Genomic DNA, 25,360 nt, shown 5'->3' with positions numbered 1-25,360 from the left:
TGCTCCACTGGGAGTCAGCAGCAATCTAAAAGTGCCGTCAGTCACCGGATCAGAGGAGCGTGAACCGGGCTTCCCTCGGGGGGCACCGAGTCCAACCCGAGACTTCACGGATGGCTTACAAAGCTCAGTGCATCATAGCACAGCTTTTATTGCTTTGACAAGAACGTGTATATAGTAGCGCTGCTGCTATGCCCTTGAGGACACACAAACCAACAATTGCTGATGGTCACCAGTTTTCCAGCCGTTCTCCACGAGCTTTCTGTGAAGAACTGCGTGAAGAAGTTGAACCCGCGCGAAACACAGCGACGCATTTAGCGGCTTGTGTGGATTACAATCTCCACTGAAGCCTATTGATTTATTTCCCCCTTTCCCTCTCTGAAATTAAGTGGGAAAAGAAACCACGCATATATCGGCATCGGCTAAAAGAGTTGGAAAATATCGGCATATCGGACATCGGTAAAAAAAAATCCAACATCGTGCATCCACTTCCACTTCCTGTCGCTTCCAGATCAGTAGTTGCTCATAAAAGTAAGGTCATCTGTCCTCATGAGCCCATAAGGCAGTGATACTCAACTTGCGGCCCGCGGGCCGCACCCCGTGTGGCCCGCCATGGAATTGCAACCATTTTTTTTTTTTTTTTAACAGTGCACCTGAACGCAACATGCAAGATACCCGCTGAATAAGTGTCCAAATGTTCATGTCATTCTGGCCAATACTCCACTTCTGTTACAGCATTTCAGTCTGGAATATGGAATATCTTTCAATAATCTATGATTTAGCTGCTAAATTGTCAAATACCGCCGTCTGCTCGCTACCCAGGCACTTATGTATGTACTTAACCTAACTAACTATCCGGTGTGCACAACATTGTCAGACTAAACTCCGGCTGACACCCCAAAAACCTACAATCCGCTACAGAAAAATGTATATTGATTGTTTATTAACTGGCCCCTGGCCTTCTATCATTTCACGAAAGTGGCCCCCGGGCAAAGCAAGTTGAGTATCCCTGCCATAAGGTGTCCCCGGTCCCCACATTCAGATTCAATTAACTCAACTCAGTTCAAATTGAAAAAGAGCACTTGTAGAGATAAAAACCTCCATCTGGCAGGGTAGATCCAATCACTATAATACCCGCCCACCACCTATGCACGATGTCTGTCTGTCCGTCCAATCGGTGCGGAGACAGATTCATTATTTAATAGAGACAGAGGTTATTCTTGAGGCTTTCAAAGCAGCAGTGTATGAGCCGGAAAGGAGGCGTGGGCAAAGGTAGGGGGGCGGGGCTTCACTTCAAAACTCGGTAAAGGTCTCCTAACGTCTGAGGCTGTGGGCAGTCATTTCAAAAGCAGACAGAAATCCAAGTCGAGGTACCCAAAACAACAAGCAAGCCGCTGGCCACCATGAACACAACTCCTGACATCCTGTATAAAGCGAGGAAAGTGTTATGAGGAAAACCGTGTATGAAAGAAGGAGAAGCATTTCTTCACACTGGAGTTTAGTTGAGCACGGTGTGTAATTACAAAGGGAGGAACAGGAACAGAATGTTCTGAAAACATTTGACTTTTCAGCGCTGCTAACCAAATCCACTGAGACAAAGTGTACATTATTACAAACAAAAACCAGTTTGTAACATGATGAACCACCTCAGAGCTGGAAACCAAAGCATTATTTCACAATCGATAGACTGCCTCAGTCCTTAAAAAACTATAACAGGAGCAGAAATGATCCAAGTCAACTCCACAGCCAGCCAACCCTCAATTCATTCTGAAGATAACAGTCGTGATTCATCGTAAAAAAAATACTTACAAATGAAATAAAACGGTAAAGCAAATGATCACCAATAGGCATGACGGGAAAAGAGTTCATTTCGGAGTCTTTTTCTGAAGTCTTTGTGAGAGGAGTGGGGTCAGAACTCTGTCATTTTCTTGTGTGTGTCGGCCTTCCTGTTCTCTCTCTGGACGGACAGTTCCTGGGCTTTCTGCTCGGCCAGAAGCTGGCGGGCAGCCGACAGCCTCTCTTCCAGCTGCTTGACCACCGACGCGTCCCTGTGGACACACAGATTAGCCGCTCAACACACAGACAGACAGACATGGACACGGGTCGCTTTGGAGAAATGCTCTTGAATAAGCACTACAATGACAGAACCTCCTGTTAACTCCCACAGTCTTGAAAACAACCAACAAGGAGAATTCAAACCCAGTTGTATTTGTCATCCGTCATGTTTTTTTGTTTGTTTAAACCACTGCCATGGTCTCCACCATCTTCAAGAGGCAAAACTAACCCAGGAGTAAGACACATTTTCTAGAAAATCATGTCTATATTGAGCAAAGTAATATTTGTATTATTGTGGAAATTTAACTTAAAGGAACACTCCGCCCATTTTCAACCAGCTTTGTATCATTAGAACATCAGTAGTATATCAGAAAACTGTAAACGGTTTTGAAGTCTGTCATTTAATTTGACAGTTATTGAGTGTTAAAGTGTGGACCAGTGGTCCACACTAACTCAAATAACTCATTAACTCAAATCAACTCTCAATAACTGTCAAACTAGATGAATGATGAATAGTTTGACAGTTATTGAGAGTTGATTTGAGTTAATGAGTTAGTAATTTGAGTTAGTGTGGACCAGTGAAGTCACTGGTCCACACTTTAACACTCAATAAGTGTCAAATTAAATGACAGACTTTAAAACCGTTTACAGTTTTCTGATATACTACTGAGGTTCTAATGATACAAAGCTGGTTGAAAATGGACGGAGTGTTCCTTTAACACCTCATTTAACACCTTAACTTGCCATTTTCTCACACATTTCCCATCATAGTCTTCATATATGCAAATAAATTCACAACCTCACTTGACAGCAGAACTTTCTTTGTGTCGATGATGCACACATACTATAATTAAATCACATTGTTGTATTCACCTTATTCCTGGACCTACGTTTCCCATGATTCTCAGCGGTCGCCGGTTGTCGACTTCCTGTTTAAACTTTTTTTCACTAGCAAGGACGCGTGAGCCGCTGTCAAAGAGTGGGAACGTTTGGCTTATTTGATCCGAAATGGCTAAAAATAGTAACGTTGTGTGGTTGCATAGCGGCGATATTTTACAAAAACTGTATGGGCTTATTTTAGCCGAAATTGCTAAAACAAAAATCGTATGTGGTTGCATAGCGGCAGCTTTTGTTTTGAAGGCTAAACGTCCAAACCGGAAATCTTATTATTTGGTCATTGAACGGAGCTTTAGCGGTCTCTCTCTTTCAAGATTCAAGCTATTGTCACTCCGTTGTACAATTATGCACGTGTGAAATTATTGTGCTGGGGGGCTCCATTACAAGACATAGGTACGTACAAAGTCACAACAATTATTATGATTATTTTCAGTCTGTTTCGCTATGAACGGTCCTGGGCGGAAACAGGCAACCAGCAGCTGGAAACAGGGAGGGAGGGTGTCATGGAAGCGCCCACTGTCTCACCAGGAAAGTGAATAAGCAGTGCATACTTGTGCTATGTTGTTCGCTGATGTCGCTGCCTTCTCCATAGACGGGATGATAGCTGCTGATAAACTATATATACCGTACTATATATAAACTACTATATATAAACTATACATACAGTACATACATACAGTACATATACATACATATATAGAACATATATATATATATGTATATCTCTCCAGAAAGACTGATAACGTGCACTGTTCCTGGTACCCACCTGCCTACTTTTCTGCCCAGTGACTCGCTCAGTCTATGGATCTCCCGCTCTGTGTGGGCGACCCGCTCGGCGGCCTGGAACAGCTTGACGTTCAAAGTCCTCTTGGTGCTCTTCCCCCCTCTGTACGCCTCCGCCCCGGCCGGCGCTGGCCGCGCGGCGCCCGCTCCCCCCTCCCCGGGGTCGGCCCCCCCGTCTCCCAGCTTTCGGTTGAGAAAGTCAAAGACGTTGTGGCGACCCCCGGCGGAGCCGCTTCGAGGCTTTCTGCTCCGCTTTTTGGGGGCCGCTTGGGTGCCGTCTTTGGCGGCCTTGCTCTGGGTCCGTCTCTGGGTCAACTCCGCGCACTGATCCAGAGAGTTGCCTTTGGGTAGGAGCACCGCCGTCACCGGCTCCACACGACCTTCATGCAACTTTCCCAAACCTGATCAAACAAAAAGGGGGGTTGAGTGAGGAAAGAGGATACATGAATCACCATTTTTATTTTTTTACTTCTTTATAGAGGCCAGTGTTTCCCCCAGGACCCTGAAGGGTCCGGGGGCGTGCTCCTCCAGAAGAACATTTTGTACGTTTTAAAGTTAAATGCCTCAATCTGGTGCACTTTGAGAGCAAAATTAAGAGCCTAGATGGTAAATGGTAAATGGCCTGCATTTATATAATGCTTTTATCCAAAGCGTTTTACAGTCAGTACTAGGTACATTCACCCATTCATACACCGATGGCGGCAGGCTACCACGCAGGGTGCTGGCACACCATCAGGAGCAATTTGGGGTTCAGTATCTTGCCCAAGGACACTTCGACACGCAGACTGGAGGAGGCGGGAATCGAACCACCGACCTCTTTTATCCAAAGCGATTAGTGGACGACCCGCTCTACCTCCTGAGCTACAGCCGCCCCGATCTATGAAGAACTTTGTGCTGCTCTTGTAAACAAGTTTGTGCTACAGAAAACAATTGCATCATAAACACATTGTATAGATATGAATAGTGATGACATGGCTCATTTGGTATACTGTCTTACTTTAGAGGACACTTTATTGTATATTTACCTGTAACTCCATCATTTCTGATGGCACTTGAATGTAGTGACGCTTGGCGAGGTGCAGAACAAATGCGGCAAATCTAGTAGATAATGACGTTAATATTGAACTGTGTAATAATTTGCCTTCAGAAGACTTGGATTGAGCGGTTTGGAGAAATTGTACGGCCATTTAATTTGCAATTTTTGGAACTGGAAATTGGAAATTTTTGGAAAGAAATATTCTCCAGCATCTTTGTATTGTTTTCAAGGCTATGAGCTGCGCCGACTAACTAGCTGTTTGTTATTAATTTAACAGCAGCAGACAGCTCTACTTGCCTGACACAGCTGGTCTCCATTTCTCCTAACTGGCACTGGGCCGGCTGCATTCTACTGCATTTTTGCAACCGTTGCACAAATAAAAGTGAACTTGAACGCACTGATTCTCATAAGAAAAATAAGTTTACAATGGTTACTCGTTATGTGGCACTTTTTTTTTTATTATCTCAGTTCATTATGAATTCATGGTGGGACAAATTAGTCTAGTAGGTAATTAAAAAAAACACTGCAGGGAAAAATTAAAAAGCATTTAACCTGAACTTTTTTTTGGTCAGAAGTCATAATGAATATTGAATTGAATATGAATTTCACTGCGCCTCCGAGCGTGTGTGTCTGTGTACTGGCCGCCGTGCGCGTGTGTCTGCGACAAATAAAGACCATCCTGCTTGTTGTTGTTGACATTCGTGTTAAACGAGGAATACGATCACTTTCCCAAGAGGAGAGCTGACCCAACAAACACCATCAGATTTGATCAATGCTTATTCCTGGTAACTCATGCCTGCAGAGATAAAGAGAGTATTGGCTCATTTCCACCACATATAACAGCACAGTACAGCTCTACTCGACCTGGTCTTACTCGTCTCTACTTGATATAGACTCTGTTTCCATAGCAAGTTTACTCGCCTCCGCCCACACCTGGGGCCTGTACTACAAAGCAAGATTAGTGGTTTTACTTCGTTTCGAACTCAAGCTCTCACTAGTGCCTTAAACGCTGCAACGCAGCCCTATGGAAGACTGTTATTTTGCTCCAAAATTACTTTTCATTAAAACCTGACCACCCACCCGTAGGTGGCGTGGTACCCCCTGGGACTGACACGGATCCACGTGACTAGGTCACGTCCTGCCAGTCCAGGGAAATCACTTCCGCTTTCTTCCACCCGCTGATGAAGACGTGTTTTTGTGAAAGCTCCGACGGTTAACAAGGAGTTATATTATATAGTTTTAGATACTAGGCTCGTCCCGGCTAACTTGCCCACCTCAAGAGGGTCGCGTGGACGGGATAAAGCAGGCTTCGGAGACCGACCCTGTACCCTTCACCCTGCGGCGTCGGAACAAGTCATCTAAAGCTAAGAGTATCTTCCTTAGTTAACTGTTTATTGCTATCGCCGTGTAGCTCTACTGCTATCGCCGTATAGTGGTTATTGCTGCCGCTGTGTAGCTTTGCTTCGCTCCCCTGACTGGGGCAGCGTTTTCGTTTGAGGGCCGATTTAGGTCCGCGCTCAAACTGTTAAGCTTTGCATACGTGCAAATAGCTTGTACCACGTAGCACAGGAACAAAGAGGCTAAGTAGCCCAGTTGTTGCAGATAGCTACCTTGGCACCCGTGCGGGTAGTTTTCGTGTGCTAGGTACTTTAGGCGCCGGCTTTAAAGCGCGCGCGTTAGATAGTTAGCTAGTTTGCTCAGTGCAGCTAGCCTGGACTACCTTGTAAACAGCTAGGTGCTGTATTAGCTGTGAGGCTACGCTGGCCGGTTACGACCAGCACAATTAATTTGATGTGTGCATGCAGCTGTGACCTACATAAATGTAGTATAGCTTTACTGGCGTCTGGGATTTTAGCTGGGCGATTCGCTAGCTAGGTGAGCCCGCCCCGCACCTTGTGTGGGCCGCTTCTCTCAGTACTTACGCCATCTTAAGGCCCAATTATACTCCATTTTCATCCGTAACTAAGAGCGTCCGTTTCAAACGGTGTAATCGTCACTGTCCACATGCTTCCATGCGTCTTTCACGTTGGTATCATGTTAAGTAATACATCCACCACAGTAGAGAGTCAAATGCATGAGTGTGTGTGTGATTTCCTCCGTTTCATGCGTATCTGTAAGCTTTCAGATGACGGACAGAAAACGGACGAAATGAACGCAGAGTACGGACACTGTCCGTCTCCGTCTTTAACGTTGAGTATAATTGGGCCTTTAGCCAGCTTGCTTGTCTGCTAAGTGTTGCTTGCCTCGTGCAATTAGCATCTACTAGATTGCAACTCCCTTTGAGGAGTTTCTTCTGATTGACTAGCTTCACGGGCCGCTGGCCTTTGCTTGCGGTCACGCTTGCTTCCCCGTGTTACTCAGGGTAGAGACGCGCTACACCGGCCTGTACGCAGGCTTGTGTTAGCGCACGCTTGTTTCAGTGCTTATGCTAGCTTAGCTAGTGGCTTCCACGTCTGTTCTCTCGGGTTAACAGGTTGTGGGTATTGGTGCCCCCCCTTCGGGATGGGCTATTGCCGCTTACGTTACCATTGCACGCGCACGTTCGCTAGCCTCCGGGTTGCCTACTGTCTAGCCTGTGCTTCTCGCTAGCTTGCTTAAGCAGTACTCCCGCTAATAGGGTGCGCCCTGCGGGAGCTTGCTATTAGTGGTTAGCTTCCTGCTTCCTCTTGCTACTGAGCAGGGAAGGTCAGGGAGGGGATGGGCCGTGTGTAAAACTACTTGGCCGAGTATGAATCGGCACGTTAAGTGCGTGTTCGGCCTTGGGCACGAGCACGCTGCACAGGCGCCTTGAACCTTCGGTTTTGTCCGCAGCTAAGCTCTTTAGAGCTGACCAAGGTCCGCTCTCAAAGAAGTGTTAAAGCTAGCGTGCCTTGCATAGGTGCAGATAGCAATATTAGTACTGTTTAGCACAGAACGATAGCATTTTGCAGATAACTGGCGTGCACCCGTGCAGTTAGTACCTGTGTGCTAAGTACATTGGGCGCGAGATACCTCCGCTACAATAGACATACTGCTCCTTGCTGGCGCTACGCGTCCAGCAGGGCGTACAGCTCGCCAAGGTCTGGGCTCAGTGCCAGCCTTTGGCTTGTAGCTCTAAGGACAAGCCCACCGCCCTTGGTGCCCAAGGCCCGGGGTGGTTGGGAGCTCTCCATGGGTCGCACTCCCTTGTTGGGGCGCCCCCTGCAAGTGCAGGGAGCCTGGCTGGGGGCACAGCGCACCTTGGTCCACGGCCTGGCCTCGGTTGGCAGCAGGCAAGCCCACCGGTTGGCTCACCAAGGCTGGGCTTAGGTCCAGCCTGCGGCTTGTAGCTTTGGACCCACCGTCCTCGGTGCCCATGACCCGAGTTCGGTCGGGAGCTCGCCCAGGGTCTCATACCCAGCATCAAGGCTCGCCTTGGTCCATGGCTACGGCCTGGCCTCGGCTAGAGGCTCCTAGGACAGCCCACCATCAATGGCGCCAACAGCTCATTGCTGGTCGGGAGCTCGCCTGGGGGCCGCACTGTCGGACGCACGGAAGTCCACGTGCGTCTCGAGAGAGAACGTTACCTCCGCAGTCCCCCCAGCCTGCGAAAGGCGCACGGCAGGGGGGGGGGGGGGTTACTTCGGTACAACAGCGCGTCAGTAGGCGGAGCTTGCGTAAGAAGTTCTCCCCCAGCATGCACAGCTTCTACGGAACTGTCCATGCGGCGGGGGGGCGTAGCCTCTCACGTCCCGCCCCCCCATCAGGGCACCGGATCGAAAGGTCCCGGGGCCCCGCAATATGCTCATGACTATATTTCAGGGATCATTTCTATAGTTTCTAACTTGAGAAATGTGTTTCTAAAAATGTTCAGTCTCGCTATCCACGATGATGAGACGGCGATACTTTTTTCTGAGCGCGAAGCGGGCAGAGAGACTTGATTCAGTTCATATGCTCTCTGCTTTTGATGACCGTTCACTGTCTCCTATGGGGACATTGAGGGAGAGAGTATGATCCGAGTGGTGGAACGGGTTCCGCTCCGTTGGCCACAAGAGACCATCTTGTCCAACAGGCTCGATGCCTGGGAGCATCTATGTTCCCCCGTCCCCATTACGGCGCACCCTCCAGAGGGGATACGCGCTACAGTTTGCCCACCCACGTTCGACGGGACCCCCGATCTGGCCGTGGAGGAGGAGGCCATGGACGGCTCCATGCGTCCAAAATTGGACCTTCGGCGTCTCAAAAACAAGACGCTGAGGAAGTCCCGTCCCGAATGCTCTCTTCCCCGCCTGTTCAAGTTGAGACAGGGGGATTTCTTACTTCCAGGGATCTGGAAGGTGCGGTCTTCCATGTCCACATGGTCAGGAGACACAGGAAATACCTGAGGTTCTCCTTCCTGGGGAAGGCTTACGAGTTCTGTGGCTTGCCATTCGGCATGTCTTTGAGCCCGCGAACCCTCACGGTGTGCGTGGAGGCAGCCGTGGCTCCCCTCCGCGCGAGGGGGATCCGCGTCTTCCTATATCTCAACGTCGTTCTCTTAGCGGCCGACTCGAGGGTCGGTGCCGCGAAACATACCAAGGTGGTGACCGATCACCGGCAAACCTTAGGGTTTTTTGGTGAACCGGCAGAAGAGTTGCCTCGTCCCAGCGCAGGCGGCGACCTTCCTGGGGCTCGAGCTATACTTCCTGCGAGCCTTTCGCCAGAGCGACAGGCTCGCACGGTTCGGACAGCAAGCCAAGGACGTTAGGTCTGTGCCCTCGGTGTCAGTGCATCAGTGCACAGTGATGTTGGGCCTGATGGCCTCAGCACTGCATGTGCTCCCGCTAGGGAGGCTACACATGCCCTCGTGGTCCAAATATGGTTCTCAGGCTTCGCCTGGACTCGGCCGGGGACCGTCATCGCAGGGTTCCTCTGACAGGTCAGGCCTGGCGGGCGATGGCTATATGGGCGGACCCCCGTTACCTCTCGAGAGGTACTTGGTGGGGCCCTGTCCCGCTCAGGATGGTGATTCGCACAGACGCCTCCCTCTGGGGAGGGGGTGCGATTTGCGGGCATTTTTTCGGCGAACGGCCGGTGGGAGGCTCAGGAGCTTCGCCACATAAACGTGCTAGAGCTGAAGGCGATTCGCCGGGCTCTGCCTCAGGACAAGCCCACCATCAATGGCGCCATGGGCCCATCGTTGGTTGGGAGCTCTCTTGGGGACCGCACTGCCGGACAAGTCCGCGTGCGGCCAGACTCGAAAGAGAACGTTGCCTCCGCAGTCCCCCCGGCATGCGGAGGTAACACTTCCAGCGGCTCACACATGGGCACCATGTGCTGATTCGCTCGGACAATAGGGCAGCGATCGCCCACCTGAACAAACAGGGCGGTGTGCGGTCGGGGGCGCTGAACCATAGCGGGGATTCACCTGTGGGTGTATCCCCGTCTCCTTTCAGTGTCAGCGGTCTATCTGCCGGGACGGCGGAGTTACGGCCGGCCTGCTGTCTCGAGGCAATCCCCGTTATACGGAGTGGTGCCTCCACCCTCGGGTGATGGAACAGGTTTGGGCCAGGGTTGGTCGCGCCTGCGTCGATCTCTCGCATCGCGGCGCGCGACACACTGCCCACTGTGGTTCTCGATCCAGGAGGACAGCCCCTGTTAGGTCATGACGCGCTAAAAGCGCACGCGTGGCCGAGGGAGGGGCTCTATGCGTTTCCCCCGACCCCCCCTGATCCGTCATGTGTTGGACAGGGTGAGGGAACAGCGCCTCCGGCTCGTTTTAGTCTGTTTGGCACAGGCAGACATGGTTTGCGGACCTGGTCTCCCTGGCGCAAGATCCGCCCTGGGCATTGCCGGTACGGGCCGATCTCCTATCCCAGGCGGAGGGGTAGGTGTTCCACCCCTCCCCAGGCAGGTGGAAGCTAGCGGTCTGGCTCCTGAACCGGACCAGTTGCTAGCCCAGGGTTTGCCTGATAATGTGGGATGCACTATGCAGCAAGTAAGGGCGTGGATCCAGTGAACTGCAGTGTGCGACCAGTTCTCCGTCTCCTTCAGAGCCTGCTTGACGCGGGTCAGTCCCCGCAGTCGTTTAAGGTGTACGTAGCCGCGATTCTGCTTGCCATAGGGGAATTGAAGGGAGCCCCGTGGGGGCGTACCCTTTGGTCTTGCACCTCATGAAGGGGGCGCGTAAACTGCGCCCGCCGTCGCGGTGCGTTTTCCCCCCAAATCGGACCTGGTTACGGTGCTGGACGGGCTAACGGGTCATCCGTTTTGGCCCTTGGACTCCGCCGATTTAAGGGTCCGTCTTTACAGACCGCGCTGCTGCTGGCCTTGTCGTCAGGAAAGAGAGTTGGTGACCTGATTGCCCTCTCGGGGCAGCAGGCCTGTGTGGTAATGATGGGCGCAGGGTTACGTTGCGACCTAACCCGGCTTACCAACCTAAGATTATTGATGTCAGCTTTAGGTCTATGGTCATAGACTTATCAGCATTCTGTCCCCCGCCGTTCAGTTAGAGACGGGCGAGGAGAGACGTTTGCTCATGCTGTGCCCCGTAAGGGCGCTCTCGGCCTATGTGGCCAGGACGCGTTCTTTACGCATTACAGATCAGCTGTTGGTTTGCTTTGGGCAAAGGGCCCAGGGCGGGCCCCTTTCCAAGGATCGCTTATCACACTGGATAGTGGAGGCGATCGCGTTGGCATACTCTGCCGTGGGCAAGGTTCCCCAGGAGGGTATCAAGGCGCTTTCTACGCAAGGTGTTGCCACATCCTCTGCGTTGTTGCGCGGTGTGTCGGTGGAGGACATGTGTGCCGCGGCCTCATGGTCCTCTCATCACACTTTTGTCAGGTACTACAGTCTCGACGTGTCCGGTGCGCAGTTCGCGCACGCGGTGTTGTCGGTGGCAAGAAAGTAGTATCGTTGCCACTCTAATATGTCAGACGGTTAGGCATAAACGTTGCCATATGGCCGTGGTTCACCGGTGCCGTTCGGGTCGCCCTGTGGGGTGCTCCCGGCAGCAAGGTCGGTTGAATGGAGGCACTAGTGAGAGCTTGAGTTCGAAACGAAGTAAAACGTTAGGGTTGTGCTACAACCCAGGTTTTACGAGTGAGAACGAGAGCTCTCACTACCCAGCCTTGCTGTGTCGATGCGTCACGGGGTGCGTCGGATCTCAGCGGGCTGGAAGAAATTAGAGTGATTTCCCTGGACTGGCAGGACGTGACCTAGTCACGTGGATCCGTGTCAGTCCCAGGGGGTACCACGCCACCTACGGGTGGGTGGTCAGGTTTTAATGAAAAGTAATTTTGGAGCAAAATAACAGTCTTCCATAGGGCTGCGTTGCAGCGTTTAAGGCACTAGTGAGAGCTCTCGTTCTCACTCGTAAAACCTGGGTTGTAGCACAACCCTAACGTTTAGCGAGGTAACTTCAGGTTTAAACCTGGTTTGGCCGTACTACAAAGCAAGTTAACTTCTTACCGACATATATTTCCATAGCAACTTATGCTTCACACTTAACCTGGTCCGCAGCAGGTTAAGTTGCAAGGATAAGATTAAACCTTAAATACACTGCCCACGAACCAATCGAATCAGCAGTTTGGAAAAATGGCCAACCCCTTTCTGGACGAGTTTCCCATCTAGGAAGGAGCACGAATTGTAATGTTGAATGAGTAATGTTAATCAATGTTAATGTTAATCATGGACTAAAGCCTTGCACTTGTTGGCTATTTTAATTAAGCCCTACTTACCACTTTGGAATATGTTTTTATATATTCATTTTTGTGCTCTCAAGTAGCCTAGATACGTTGTTTGATCCCGCTGATCGATTGCAGCTGAATAGTGAGTGGAGAAATATCACTAAACCGGCATAAAAAGGTTACATAAACGTCTCCAAAGCGCACGGTGCCGTGTGCGCAACGGAGCTGAGACTGACGTTGGGTTGGAATTGAAATGGTCATAGCCTACATGCTGGAATAGCCTACTACATCTAAGCAATTTAATATGGGATCACCTGCACACAGGCGATCCCATATTAAGATGATTCATATCTAGGCGACTCCTGCATTTTGCAGCTGCAACTGTGTTGCTTTTGGCCTGTATGATGTGACTGAACTTCATATTTCCAGCATCATTATATGAAATATGGAGATATGCCACTCTGCTGACATTACAATAGCCATGTGACCACAAAATAGGCTAGTTTTTATCAATGAAAACTATGCCCGCATCATCTCAATTCAGTTCAGCAGTTTTCTCTTTTATAGGCTATTAGGATATCATTATTTTATTCATTGAGCATGCATTTCTAAATCTATGGTCTAAATAGGCTTACAGATTGTGGAAATTTATAGACTGAGATTACACATTTACATTTTTACACTCACAAAAAGCTGCTGTAGGAAACAGAAATCGCTGATCAAAGTAAATCAAATGACTGATGTGAATACAAACGTCAGCTTTAGACAGTCTTTCAGCAGACTATCCAACGCGGATTTTCATTCTGACAGGCTACATTAAATATCCGCTAAAACTCTGATCACTGCGCTTTTATTGAACGAGGAAATGGGTGTGCCTGCCGTGTCAACTCAGCTGTTCATAATGTGATTGGCCACAAAATAGGCTATTTTTTATAAATGAAATCTATGCCCGCACGTACCGTGTCGATTCAGTTCAGAAGAATTTTTTTATTGTATTATCACTCTTTTTTTTATTGATTAGCCTATAGGAATTATTCAATCAGTCATTGAGCCTAAATGGTCTATACGGATTTTGGACTGAGATAGATTACACATTGCTTCCACAAAAGACTGTAGATAGAGAGCTGTAGATAGCCTACGAAACCGCTCTTCAAATAAATTACTTGTGTGGATAAAAGTGGTCACTTTAGACAGTAATTCGGGAACAGTAATAATATCCAACGCAGATTTTTATTTGCGGTTTCATAGAATGAGGAAATAGGCGTGCCTGGCGCTGTAGGAGTTGGAGCAGTCCATATTGCACTGTGATTGGCAGTTGTTAAAAACCACGCCTCTTTTGCGGGCACGAGCTCCAGTGCACGGGCATTTTCATGTGCACGCGCTGTCAGCTTGATTAGAAAAACCTGGTTCGAGTTAACGAGTGCCAATCGACGTTCGTAGTACAAGTTAACTACAATCGAGCTGATCTGGTTTAGACAAACCAGATCAAGGGACAGATCCTGGATCTTCTAATACAACATTCGTAGTACAGGCCTCTGGTCATCATAGCGACCGCATATCTGTCCTCCGTCCATAGCCGAAGTAGGCTATAACATATAACGTTAAAATTAAATCCATACACAGAACTTTTAAACAGTTTAAGAAATACTGGTGCCTCTAAATGACCTACAGTGTACATGGGCAAATGTGAGAATCGGCCAGGAGAATGGATATCACTTTGTTGTTAATCAAACTCACATGCATGCGCTGCGCGAGGGACGGGGGTTGCGCTACAGGGAGAAGTGAAGCCTCTACCCCGGCGGCCTCTCACCAGGCAAGATCGCGGCTTCACTAAACCCCCGCCTGCGGCCTAGCGGAGCTGACGCTGCACACAACTACAAGGGCTTCCTGAGGAGCGGATTTTTTCTCTCTCAAAACAATTGAAAACCACCGCCATGTTAAAGCTGAGTAAGGAGATCGATTTTATTTCACCAGAGCCGAAGGCAGCAACACAAAAGACTGATGGAAATAACATAACAGAAGAGAAGGTAAGCCCCACTAAACTGGTATGCAGCATTGACAGTCAGTAGATAGAGTAAACACGATTCTGCCTGACCAATCAGTCGTCTACAGTGTTTTCACGTCACCGTATGGTACCGGGTCCACAGCGCTGGAACCTCAACAAAGCAGGGACCAAAACTAGCACGACTCAACCCGGGCTGTCCACGTTTTTGATCGGTGGAATGAGACAAAAAAGCGAGACGAGCTGGGCGGGGCCGCGTTGATACCAGCGGTGGAAATGGGCCATTAGTGTGTGTGATGTAGGGCTGGAGCAGAATATTTGACTATTCGTTTGTTGGGTAGATATTTGGTTTCCAATTTTGGGATTGTCAATGTAGGAGATGCTGTGGGCAGCGCAGGTTATGAGAGCCAGCTGTGCAGAGACAGGAGGGGATGGGCCCGGCCCTCGGACACATGCACATCTTCTGGACGGACAGATCTATCACCGCAAGAGGCGTTTCTTTTTAAAATAGCGTGGATGTTCCGAAACAAGCCAACAGACAGAAATCAATCGTCTCTGATAGATCAGTGTGGCTGCAGCTGAGTCATTCCCAAGACGCACTGCTGCAGAGACTTCCCCAAACTTTTGAGTAGCCAGTCAGATTGAAAAAGTAGCCGGGTCGTGTTCGCGGCGTTTGTTCCAGTGGTCCTTTTCCCAATGAATAAACAAACCTCAAATATGTATCCATGAGTGTGACAATTGAAATAATACAAATAAACCATTCTTATAAAAAGGCCCAATGCTCAATTTAATTATAAATAAAACAATATCCATATTGCAAAACACAAACATTATTAACCGTGTAATCGCCAATTAAGCTATTTCATCTTTCAAAAGCTGAATCAGAGCACGTTAATTACGTAGCTTGCTTAGCTTACATGTTTTGACAGTGAAGGTCGGATGACAGGCGAAGAACAGACGTGAGTTGAAAGATGTGCGGAAATACGCATGTGCTATTGGGGGCGTGTGTGTGCGCGCACGCATGACGATTGTGTGTGTGTGTGTGACTGGCTCTGAGGACCGAGTCCCGCAGATTCGTGCAGTTAATACAGCCTGCCTCAACTCACTAAAGATTTAATCTATAAAGTAACCGGTAGGCCAGAGGCCAGTAGGCGGAGAAATCACCGGCCACCCGGGGCTTGGGGAGCTCCGTGCTGCTGCCTATAATATTTCTATAATCAGTCATTTTACTATAGAATAATTACTATGAATGATATTTAAAAAAATGTAAGACCTTTGTAAACCAAATTCAATACTTTGTAAACCAAATTCAATACTTTTAAAGGAACACTGCCCATTTTCAACCAGCTTTGTATCATTAGAACATCAGTAGTATATCAGAAAACTGTAAACTGTTTCGAAGTCACTGATGTCACAGTGACTTCACTGGTCCACACTTTAACACTCAATAACTGTCAAATTAAATGACAGACTTCAAAACCGTTTACAGTTTTCTGATATACTACTGATGTTCTAATGATACAAAGCTGGTTGAAAATGGGCGGAGTGTTCCTTTAACACATTCAGTGCCAAGGACGTCTGTGCACGTCCTAAAAAAAAGTAACGTTCAGTGCCAAGGACGTCTGTGGACGTCCTAAAATCATAATTCATATTATTCCATAATTCTGCTGTTTAAGGTCGTACCCAGCCAGTGAGCATGAATCCCTTCAAGGGATCACACGGCGCCACCTTAAACATCGTCACAGGAGCTGCTCCACCCACCTCAGATCCTTTACTTTGTACAGGAGACAGCGGAGAAAGCCGTGGAAACCGATGCATGCTTTCTGCCAGAGCCGTATATATTGCTCCGTCTACAGCGAGAGTGGGCTCGGCTGCATCCGCGCTCACAACTGAGCTCTTATGCTTCTATCTATCTCCACACGATTTCCTAGAAAGCCAGCATCCGAAGCCAAACGGGCCAAGCCTTTTCGTTCAGTCGCGTTTGCCAGCGCGCATCATTTCCTTGATGCCCATCAAGGAAATGATGCGCGCAGCAAAGCTGGGATCTGTCCGGGGCAAAAACGGAGTCGAGAAAGCAAACTCTGTGCGTGTGGGAGGAGCCCGCAGCTCAGAGGTGGAGAGGGGACGGGGGGGGGGGGGGGGGGGGAGAGGGGTGTGTGGCTGCACAGAAACCACACCACACGCCACCACATCAGAAAACACCAGCCAGAGTCAGTGAATGTGCTCGAAATTAGAGTGCAAAAGGTATTCATAAAAGGGGCTATATCTTGGAAAGAAAAAAAAAACGACAGAAAACCCTTGAAAGTGCACTTTTTTGAGAGGCTGTAATTTCATAATGGAACTGTCTAGAAACAAAATTTCTTCTTTGGAAGAAGCAGGAGTGTTCAATGTTTCATTAAAGTCCAGCCCCATTAATATAGCCATAATAGAAAAAATTCTATAGCTGTTTTCAACTGAATGGAAGTGAATCTGGCACAGGCTCCAGACAATTTTACTGAAGCGCTGTGGCACTGAATGTGTTAAGGCCTTATTTTGGGAATATTTTTTATTTTTATTTGAAGACCCCACTGACCCTGCACTCACCTTTTCCATATTCGTAGCCCATTTTGAGCATCAGTTTGGAGCCGATGCCTTTGGTATGAGCCTCCCAGCCACCAAAATTCGAGCTGACCAAAGTCGCCGTGGATTCTTCAGCAGTCAAGTCAAACACTGTCGTGCAACAAGGGGAAACAAAAACAAACGTGAGTCGTGACATAATTTAATGTAAATCAGAAATTAGGACCAGAATGTAAGTTCTAATATCATCCTCCACACAGTGACATATCATCTACAGACGTGAATGTCCATCACTGCTTCTGAGCAGTTGTCATTCACCTAAAGAACACATACTTTGTCAGAAGAATGCATATTATTTTTTACAACTCAGAACTTTAAGGACACTAAGATGATCAGACAGCAGCTGGGTATCCATCCATATATTTTTATGCAAATTATGATGCATCAAAGAGGCCTGAAAGGAACTGGTTGATAAGTTGCTAAGTTTGGTCTCCAGGCAGAATTAAATATGGCCAACATTAGCCGACACTAAAGACTAATAACAAATACTAATCTATTATTGAAAGGATCATTTAATTTTTTGACGCAACGTTGTACATTTTGACGCAACATTGTACAACATTGCAAGTTTGCTTGCCCCTAATTCACATTTTTGTTTGCAATATTTCAAAAGGTCACTCAACACTTGAGTGACAGTTGGATGGGAAAACAGTTAGTGAGCCTACCTCTGGCATAAGCTATATCCCCGTCTCCAGTGTGGTCCTCCTGGTCCGAGTCCGAGGACAGCGGGTCGTCTTCTCTCAGGGGCGGGATGATGCCGTCCGCCTCCACCACGGCCTCTCTCAGCAGCAGCGAGTCAAACTTCACAGTATAGAAACCATTATCAATTTCTACATTGGAGGAAAAGATCAGAGTCACCGAAAAACATCCAGTCTAACTGCAGTCTGTCTACCATCCTGTCTACCCTGTCTAAGTTGCCACACTTCAATATATCAAAAAACAAACAAACAAACAAACAAACAAACAAACCTACTAGAGACACTTATCACACATTCAATTAGCTACTGTGTAACTGCACTGGCTCTTCAATCACCCTGCTGGGGCATATGTTGCAATAATGGCTTGCAGTACATTATTCATCTTAATTGCACAGCTACTTTCCAAAGTCATTAACCATCTGACATAAACTACTGATTTAAAATGATTTTATTGTAAGCTAAATTAAGCGAACTTGCAAGCTTCTGCCAAAAACTAGTCCAGCATGACTGTTTACAGCAACCACGTTTTAAAGTCTTTTTGCCACAGTTTTGTGAACATTGAGTCTGTTTACAACATGCACACACTAATAAACAGATAATTATCTTACCAGATTATTTCATTTCATTTCATTTATTTATTTGTTCCGATCATGATATTTCATACACCAATGATTGCAATTCAATGTTTCCACATTCCATGGTCGGAAAGGAGCAGGAAGAAGAAAAACTTATATTACCTGCCCCCTATTCTTAACTTAAATAAACAAAAACAAAAATGGACTGCTGAATCCTACTACAACATTTCAATAAGACAGCACATTTATACTCACATGGGAAGAAATACAAATAAAGTTATGAGCCATGAGTATGAGAAAAAAAAAGAATGCACCTCAAAAGTTTGAAACAAAATTTACCTCGAAAGAACTATGATCAGACATTATCATATTGCCTAAATACTCTTTGTTTATACAATTTTTTGAACCGGAAAACACTTAAATCAGCCTTTAAAATCATTTGATAAGGAATTCCACAGTTTAACACCAGTAACTGAAACACACATCTGTTTTAAAGTGGTCCGTGCGAACTGATGCTTAAAATTATTTTTTCTTCTATTGTCCTCGTCCCCTGAACAAAAAACAAACAACCTTTGCAAATTTGCCGGCAGAACTCTGTTTTTTGCTTTGTACAAAACTAACAGTGTCTGTAAATCAATTAAATCTTTAAGTTTGATTAATCCACAATTAATGAACAGTCTGTTAGTATGTTCTCTTGAGTCTACATTATGGATGATTCTTACTGCCCTTTTCTGTAAAATAAACAATGGCTTGATGTTACTTGAATATGTATTGCCCCACACTTCCACACCATAAGAAAAATAAGGCAAAATAATTGAACAGTACAAAATCCTCATTGATTTATAATCCAACACGTATTTTGCTCTGTTCAATACAGAAATATTCCTGTGGTTATTTAAATAGCATAGTCCGATTATGCTTTATCGGATAAAGGCTGTTATCGGATTATGAGAAATCCGATAAACACACCTAGCTTTTTACTGAATCATCCGTTTTATTCAGCACATGGCCCAATCTCAATGTCCACACTCACGGACTTTAAGGCGTTTTATTGCTACTTACTAAAGTCATGTGCATCTAAACGCATCAATCAGATTATGAACTGATTATTCCCAGTTATCGCATTATTGTGTGCATGGAAACACACTCATTTACTTGATTAAAACTCCACAAGGACTAAACTTCTTGACAACAGAGTGACAGGATTAGATGTGAAATGGAGGTCTGTTATATGGGTTCTTTGGCCAACCAATCAGAATTTAGTATTCAACAAAGGAATGTAATAATAATGTGTTCGGACTCAATAGTATCAGATCCTCACGTTGACCGTATAGTAGCACATGGTCAGAGGAGTACCTGTGATTTTGGCGGGGTACCAGATGCCATCCTCGTGTCGGGCCAAGCAGGATGATCCGTCTTGGAGATTGCTGAGGTCGAACTCCAGGAACTCTCTGAGCTCTGACACATACACCACATCGCCATGGGAGAACCTGGATTTTTTTTTGACAATACCAATATGAAATGTTCTACGAGGAAGCCAGAGATCAAAGTAAATAAATAATAATAATAAAAGATTATAATAATCAAGGAAAACATTTTGAACCTTGATTATCAATGGGTTTCACCAATAAATATTCAGTATTTTCCCGCACAGTATTTGATTCTTTTCAGTGTGGAAAAGCCTTTGAAACAACATTGGTGACAATGTGAGAATAAAACTCTGAAATTCTTTTATAGTCAGGAGCTGGTGACATGCAACTCATGTTCAATGGTAGATTAAACTCTGGGAATAGGCATTGGGAATGGATGACTCTTGCTGTAAGATATCCACCACTTACTAAAAGGCAAATCTTCTCCATTAGAACGTTGATAATAATAATTCTCTATTGCTGACAAAAATGTGTTATTGTAAGTCGCTTTGGATAAAAGCGTCTGCCAAATGACGTAATGTAATGTAATGTAATGATAATATATTGGTTCGTACTTTTAGCTTCAAAAGGCAAGGCAAGGTTTATATAGCCTCTTCAGGGCCTAGCATCGACATCTACAAGCTGCTCAGAGTGACTTTAGCCTCTTCTAAGGCCTAGCATCGACATCTACTACAAGCTGCTCAGAGTGACGTTTTAAAAATACAACAGGGTGCGATCAAGAAACATTACCTGCAATTGTCCGGGAAGCGACACTTGTCCTCTAGATAGAAGGGACAGGGTTTCATAGACTTATGGGTGGGGTAGACGTACAGCACCCTCACTTGTGCCTGGTCTCCGTCCCTCGGCTCTGTCCCCACCACCATGGCGTTGTGATACTCCAGTGTCCCCCATGTGGTCCGGTAAGGTGCTCGCACTTTGGTACCACTGAGTGTGTCGTCTTCTTCCTCCTCCTCCTCCTCCTCCTCCTCCCCTTCGCTATTTTCCGCCCCAACGTCCTTCTCCTTCCCTCTCTCTCTCGTGTCAGAGCTACTGCTTGAACTCGCCCCCAGCTCAGAGTAGAAAGCGGCAAACTCGGTGTCCAAACCGGCCGCGTTGGCGGCTGCTCCCGGGCCGTTCGCCTGAAGTCCGTTGCTCTCCTCGAGAATGGCTAAAAGCTGGCTCTTTTTGACCGACACCAGACTGGATTCGGTGAGTTCTATCAGCTGGCAAAGGTCCTCTTTCAGTTGGAGCAGGTCGGACTCCTGAGAGGGATCCAGGCCCGCCGATAGGGCCATCTCCACCTGCTGCAACTGGGCGCCGTAGGTAGCGATGGCCGCCTCCAGGGTTGCTTCATCCATACTGGCACTAGTTGGCACTGGGCAGGACAGACGGGACAGGGCCACATCAAGCCCCTGGGACCCCAAAACAGAAAGGAGACAGATTTTAGATTCTAATCTAACACAAATAAAGAGGACTGACATAATTAGCTGACTCCTTGATTGAGCCCTGCTATGTGCTGTTCACCCTTGAATGGAAGGAACATCATGCCAAATGTCTCACAAAATGTGACCCCAAAACATTTGTTGAATTACTTATCATGTATCCAATACACCAATCAGCACTGTTCAAATATATTTTCAAGTTTTAAACTTGGTTCACCTATTTTTCCCACAACCTTCTTCCACCAAAAATACACTGTTGCTGGCTGTTCCAATTTACAGGCTGTTATTACTGGTAGGCTTAATTGAACTGTTATAAAAGTGCTGCTAGGTGGTCCATATGCCGAAATGAAGAGTGGCTCCTAATAATTCACCAAGAAAACGTCTTGAGTCATATTTTATCATGCAGATGCAGTAGTTATATGCCGAAAGGCCACATGAATGGAGCTTGGAGGCAGGTGCTCTCTCCACAATTGAGACTACATCATGTCTAATGCATTTGCTATTTACCAATTGATTTGACTGTTTTTGAAGGCAAATCTGTCAAATTCTGTCTTTGACTAACGTTAAACAGCAACGGTATATTGCTTTAGGTACCTTAGCTGCTGTTGCTGGTAACGTTTTAGGTCTGATCTCAGTGGCTAGCCTTAACCTAAACGCCGGGTCTCAAAGTGGAAAGAATACAACCTGAGTAGTAGCTACTCACAACATGCTAAGCTACGTTACGTAACGAATGTTTACCTCCGTCTCAAATGACTTGTTGTCTGACTCGCTGCCAAGCTATAATGTTGTTGTAATGTGTGTGACTGTCAGTGGATAAGATAGCATGCTAACTACTAGCGTTAGCTAACACGGCTAACGCATTGGGGTTCTTCTGGCTAACATTAGCTGTTGATACATTTTTGACAGCCTCAAGGTGTCGCTGTTATAGCTCCATATTTTCACCAAGACGCAAGTATAGAGCAACCGCGCCATCTCGAGGCTGAAGGCCCAGTTAAGGCAAGTCATAACAAATTATTCAAAATCAGTTCAGTACAGTTGACTAATACCTTAATTATCAGCAAATGTAGCTATCCAGCTCATGCATAGTCAGAAACAGACTTGACTGCTGCTGAGGTGAAAGTAGTCAGCACAGCAGTTGCAAATAGTCATGCGACTTCCGTTTTGAATACTCTTTTCTTTTCAAAATAAAAGTATTAAACGGATGGTTTCTACGACGTAACGACATAACACAAGTTAGAATAGAGTGTGTGGTATCCATTGCCAAGGCCAACGAGAACGAAACCTCGGTTTGCTATAGGGCCACACAGAAAATTACCAAATAATACACGCGTATTCTTTTTCCAAATAGTGGCACTGTCTACGCGATTATTTTGAAGGGAGTGGGGAAATCGCCAAACCTGAAGTGTTCTGGTGGCTTGACGCAAAATATAATATGACGTAAAAAGTGTGCGTCCGACATCGTCGCCGAATCATGACGTGACCCACAGGCGTGTGTGTTCATCTGTGTAATGTCTAATAGATAGCTAACTGCAATTTCATGTATTTGTTGTTTTGCGCAGTCTGCCCATCGCCAGAGCATACTATGTAAAGGTAAGCTGCTTGTTTGTTGATTTTCAGTATCTTGTGCAGCTTCATGTGCATGCTTAATGACCAAACCCTATGCTAAATCATAACCATGCCCCTCTCCCTACATGGCAGGGATAAAGCAGTCCCTTATCTCGGCTTTTCTTAGCTATAGACTGAACTACCTCAAACCTACACGTAAATACAGAGGGTATTCTTTTTTTTATTTTACTGGTCAAAATAATTAATATACATTTTGACATATGGAGTGGGGGGTATGGGTTATGATACACGATTTGTTTCCAGTGTCATTTTGTGTATAGAATGAGAGTGTGCTGTGTACACATTGATGTGTTCATTTAAAACTTGCTGCTCAGTCACACTCATATGCACAGACACGTATTATGCACCAACATTCTCACTCTCAAACCACACACATGCGCTATTGCGCTTGCATGTGCACACACACACATTTGAAATATTTATTTATGTCCACATAAATACAAGTATGCAAAGGACATAAACAGTAATAGTGCAGTCAAATGCTGGGAGTCAGTCAGTTACATGAGTGCCCAGACGGCAAACACAATAATGCATACACATAAGAAACACACAGGATGATAACATGGCAGGTTGATATATACAGTTATACTGTAATGCAAGATAACGGTCAGTATCCACTTCATGGGTGTACACACACACACACACACACACACACACACACACACACACACACACACCAAACACATATGAACGTGCACATTCATTTCAGCGTAATCAGAAGACATTGGGATCAAGTTTGTTATTAGCCATGAAGTGCAACAGCACTCAGAGTTTGAGAACAGGCAAAGACCATAACTGAGGCATTACAATTTTTTATGGTCTGAAAAAATGTACTGGCCAGCGTAGCAGTGAGTCACTCTTACTAATGTATTCACTGCAGTGAGTCACTCTTACTAATGTATTCACTAAAGACAGATTTGGCACAATATGGTGGGAGTTAATTTTGGACCTTGCCTACTTTGAAAGTAAACGGTGGAAACTAATTTGTGTCAACCTTCTGGCTCTTTCTCACACGTCTTCATCTCTCTCCCCGGCTCTCTCAGGGAACTCGCTGCTGTTGTAAGTAACGCCTCTCCAGCCATGGCTCAGATCACCACGCCTCCAGCCGTGGCTCAGATCACCACGCCTCCAGCCATGGCGCCGATCACCGATCCAAAGATCGCCTTCGCCTACCTGCGGCCGGCCTGCGTCCTGCTGACCCGCGAGCCCACCGTCCCCAACGTGCAGACGCTGGCCTCGCAGCTGAGAGACGTCGACGATGCCACCCTGCAGCAGCTCCAGGAGTACGTCCTCTTCCCCCTGCGCTTCGCCCTCAAGGTCCCCGGCGCCAACAGGGAGGGCCTGGTGCAGGCTGTGACGGAGACCATGAGTCACGTCCTGGAGAACACCTGCGTCCGCAGCTGGGAGGTCCTCCGCGACCTCCTCTCTGAGCTCTGCCTCTGCCTCTGCTCGCCCACGGATCCGGGAAAACCCGCGGCCACGTCGTCGGAGGAGCTGAAATCGTCCGTTCTGAAGTGCCTGGATGCCCTGCTTCACGCGGCTTATGGCGATATAGTGTTCAAACTGTTTGAAGCCAACATGCTACCCGGACTGGGAGCTGCCATATCCCTGCTCCTGGCCCTGGGGGAGAAGGAGAAATGTCGAGGAATACAGGGGGCCGCCTTGAAGTGTCTCCAGGCTCTGACTCTGCAGTGTGACTGCACCCAGGACCATGTTGTCCCAGCAACAGTGGAGCAAAGTATTCTAGGCAACACCATGGCCTCCTTCTTACCTGGGATCACTACGGCTTTATCCAGGATTATTACAGGAGACCCGAGACAGGGCCATGCAGTCACAGTCAGGGCCCTCAGGGTAACTCATCCCCTAAATTAATTCATCTTTCCTGGTATAATGTCGAATTCTTAATTGTGTTATAACTAGTTAATATGAGTAGGGTCAGAGGGAGGGTTTGCTAGTGTATCGGCTGATATCGACCTTTTATTAAAAATAGGAAGTGGACCAGTCAGTGTTGGCCATCTCTTATTATGATGCAGTTTGTTTACATATTGGCACGATACCTCACGATACGATACGTATCATGATACATGGGTCACGATATGATTGTATCACGATACATGGCGATGCAATACATATTGCCATATATTGCAATACTGCAATACTCTACATATTCTACTGAGAATGGGGCGGCTTTAGCTCAGGAGGTAGAGCGGGTCGGCCAATGACGCAAGGGTTGGCGGTTCGATCCCCGCTCCCTCCCAGCTGCTGTCGTTGTGTCCTTGGGCAAGACACTTAACCCTCCTTGCTCCCGATGGTGTGTAGGCACCCTGCGTGGCAGCCTGCCGCCATCGGTGTATGAATGGGTGAATGTAGACTATCTACTGATTGTAAAGCGCTTTGGATAAAAGCGCTATATAAATGCAGGCCATTTATTTACCATTTAGAATTTAAAAATACTATAGAGCTGAAAGTACACCTTGCCGTGTACCACCCAGGTAGTGTAATAATATGTACATTGCATTATTATTGATAACTCAGTGGACAAAACGATTTAATTCCAAATTTTCATTCCAATTTATTAGAACAGTATTTGCAAATTTGC

General features: G+C 46.8%; 2 protein-coding genes across 3 annotated transcripts in view; one reads left to right on the top strand and one right to left on the bottom strand.

The window, feature by feature from the left end:
- Positions 1-1,512: 1,512 nt before the first annotated feature.
- On the bottom strand, positions 1,513-22,246 carry zgpat (zinc finger, CCCH-type with G patch domain). Of its 2 annotated transcripts, none has more exons than XM_083656621.1 (7): positions 22,182-22,246; positions 20,444-21,105; positions 19,641-19,774; positions 17,677-17,841; positions 16,979-17,104; positions 3,716-4,133; positions 1,513-2,045 (listed from the first exon to the last, which is right to left on the bottom strand). In XM_083656621.1, the coding sequence occupies exons 2-7, from the start codon at positions 21,049-21,051 to the stop codon at positions 1,907-1,909; spliced, it is 1,590 nt and encodes a 529-aa protein (XP_083512747.1). In that variant the 5' UTR covers positions 21,052-21,105; positions 22,182-22,246; the 3' UTR covers positions 1,513-1,906. The 2 variants fall into 2 exon arrangements, with proteins under 2 accessions (XP_083512747.1, XP_083512748.1); XM_083656622.1 differs by lacking the exon at positions 22,182-22,246 and adding an exon at positions 21,874-21,935.
- Positions 22,247-23,892: 1,646 nt separating this feature from the next.
- Positions 23,893-25,360, top strand: part of LOC310794870 (TELO2-interacting protein 1 homolog) — a 33,582-nt gene continuing 32,114 nt past the window's right edge. Inside the window, exon 1 of the mRNA XM_083656917.1 lies at positions 23,893-24,612. Coding sequence (XP_083513043.1) covers positions 23,896-24,612 — 717 coding nt within the window. The 5' untranslated portion in view covers positions 23,893-23,895. The remainder of the gene's footprint in view (positions 24,613-25,360) is intronic.

This window comes from Poromitra crassiceps (genome assembly GCF_964638095.1).
Source record: "Poromitra crassiceps genome assembly, chromosome: 20".
Taxonomy (NCBI): Eukaryota; Metazoa; Chordata; class Actinopteri; order Beryciformes; family Melamphaidae; genus Poromitra; species Poromitra crassiceps.
Note: the sequence above shows the minus strand (reverse complement) of the source record. Positions and strands in the feature narration are given on the sequence as shown.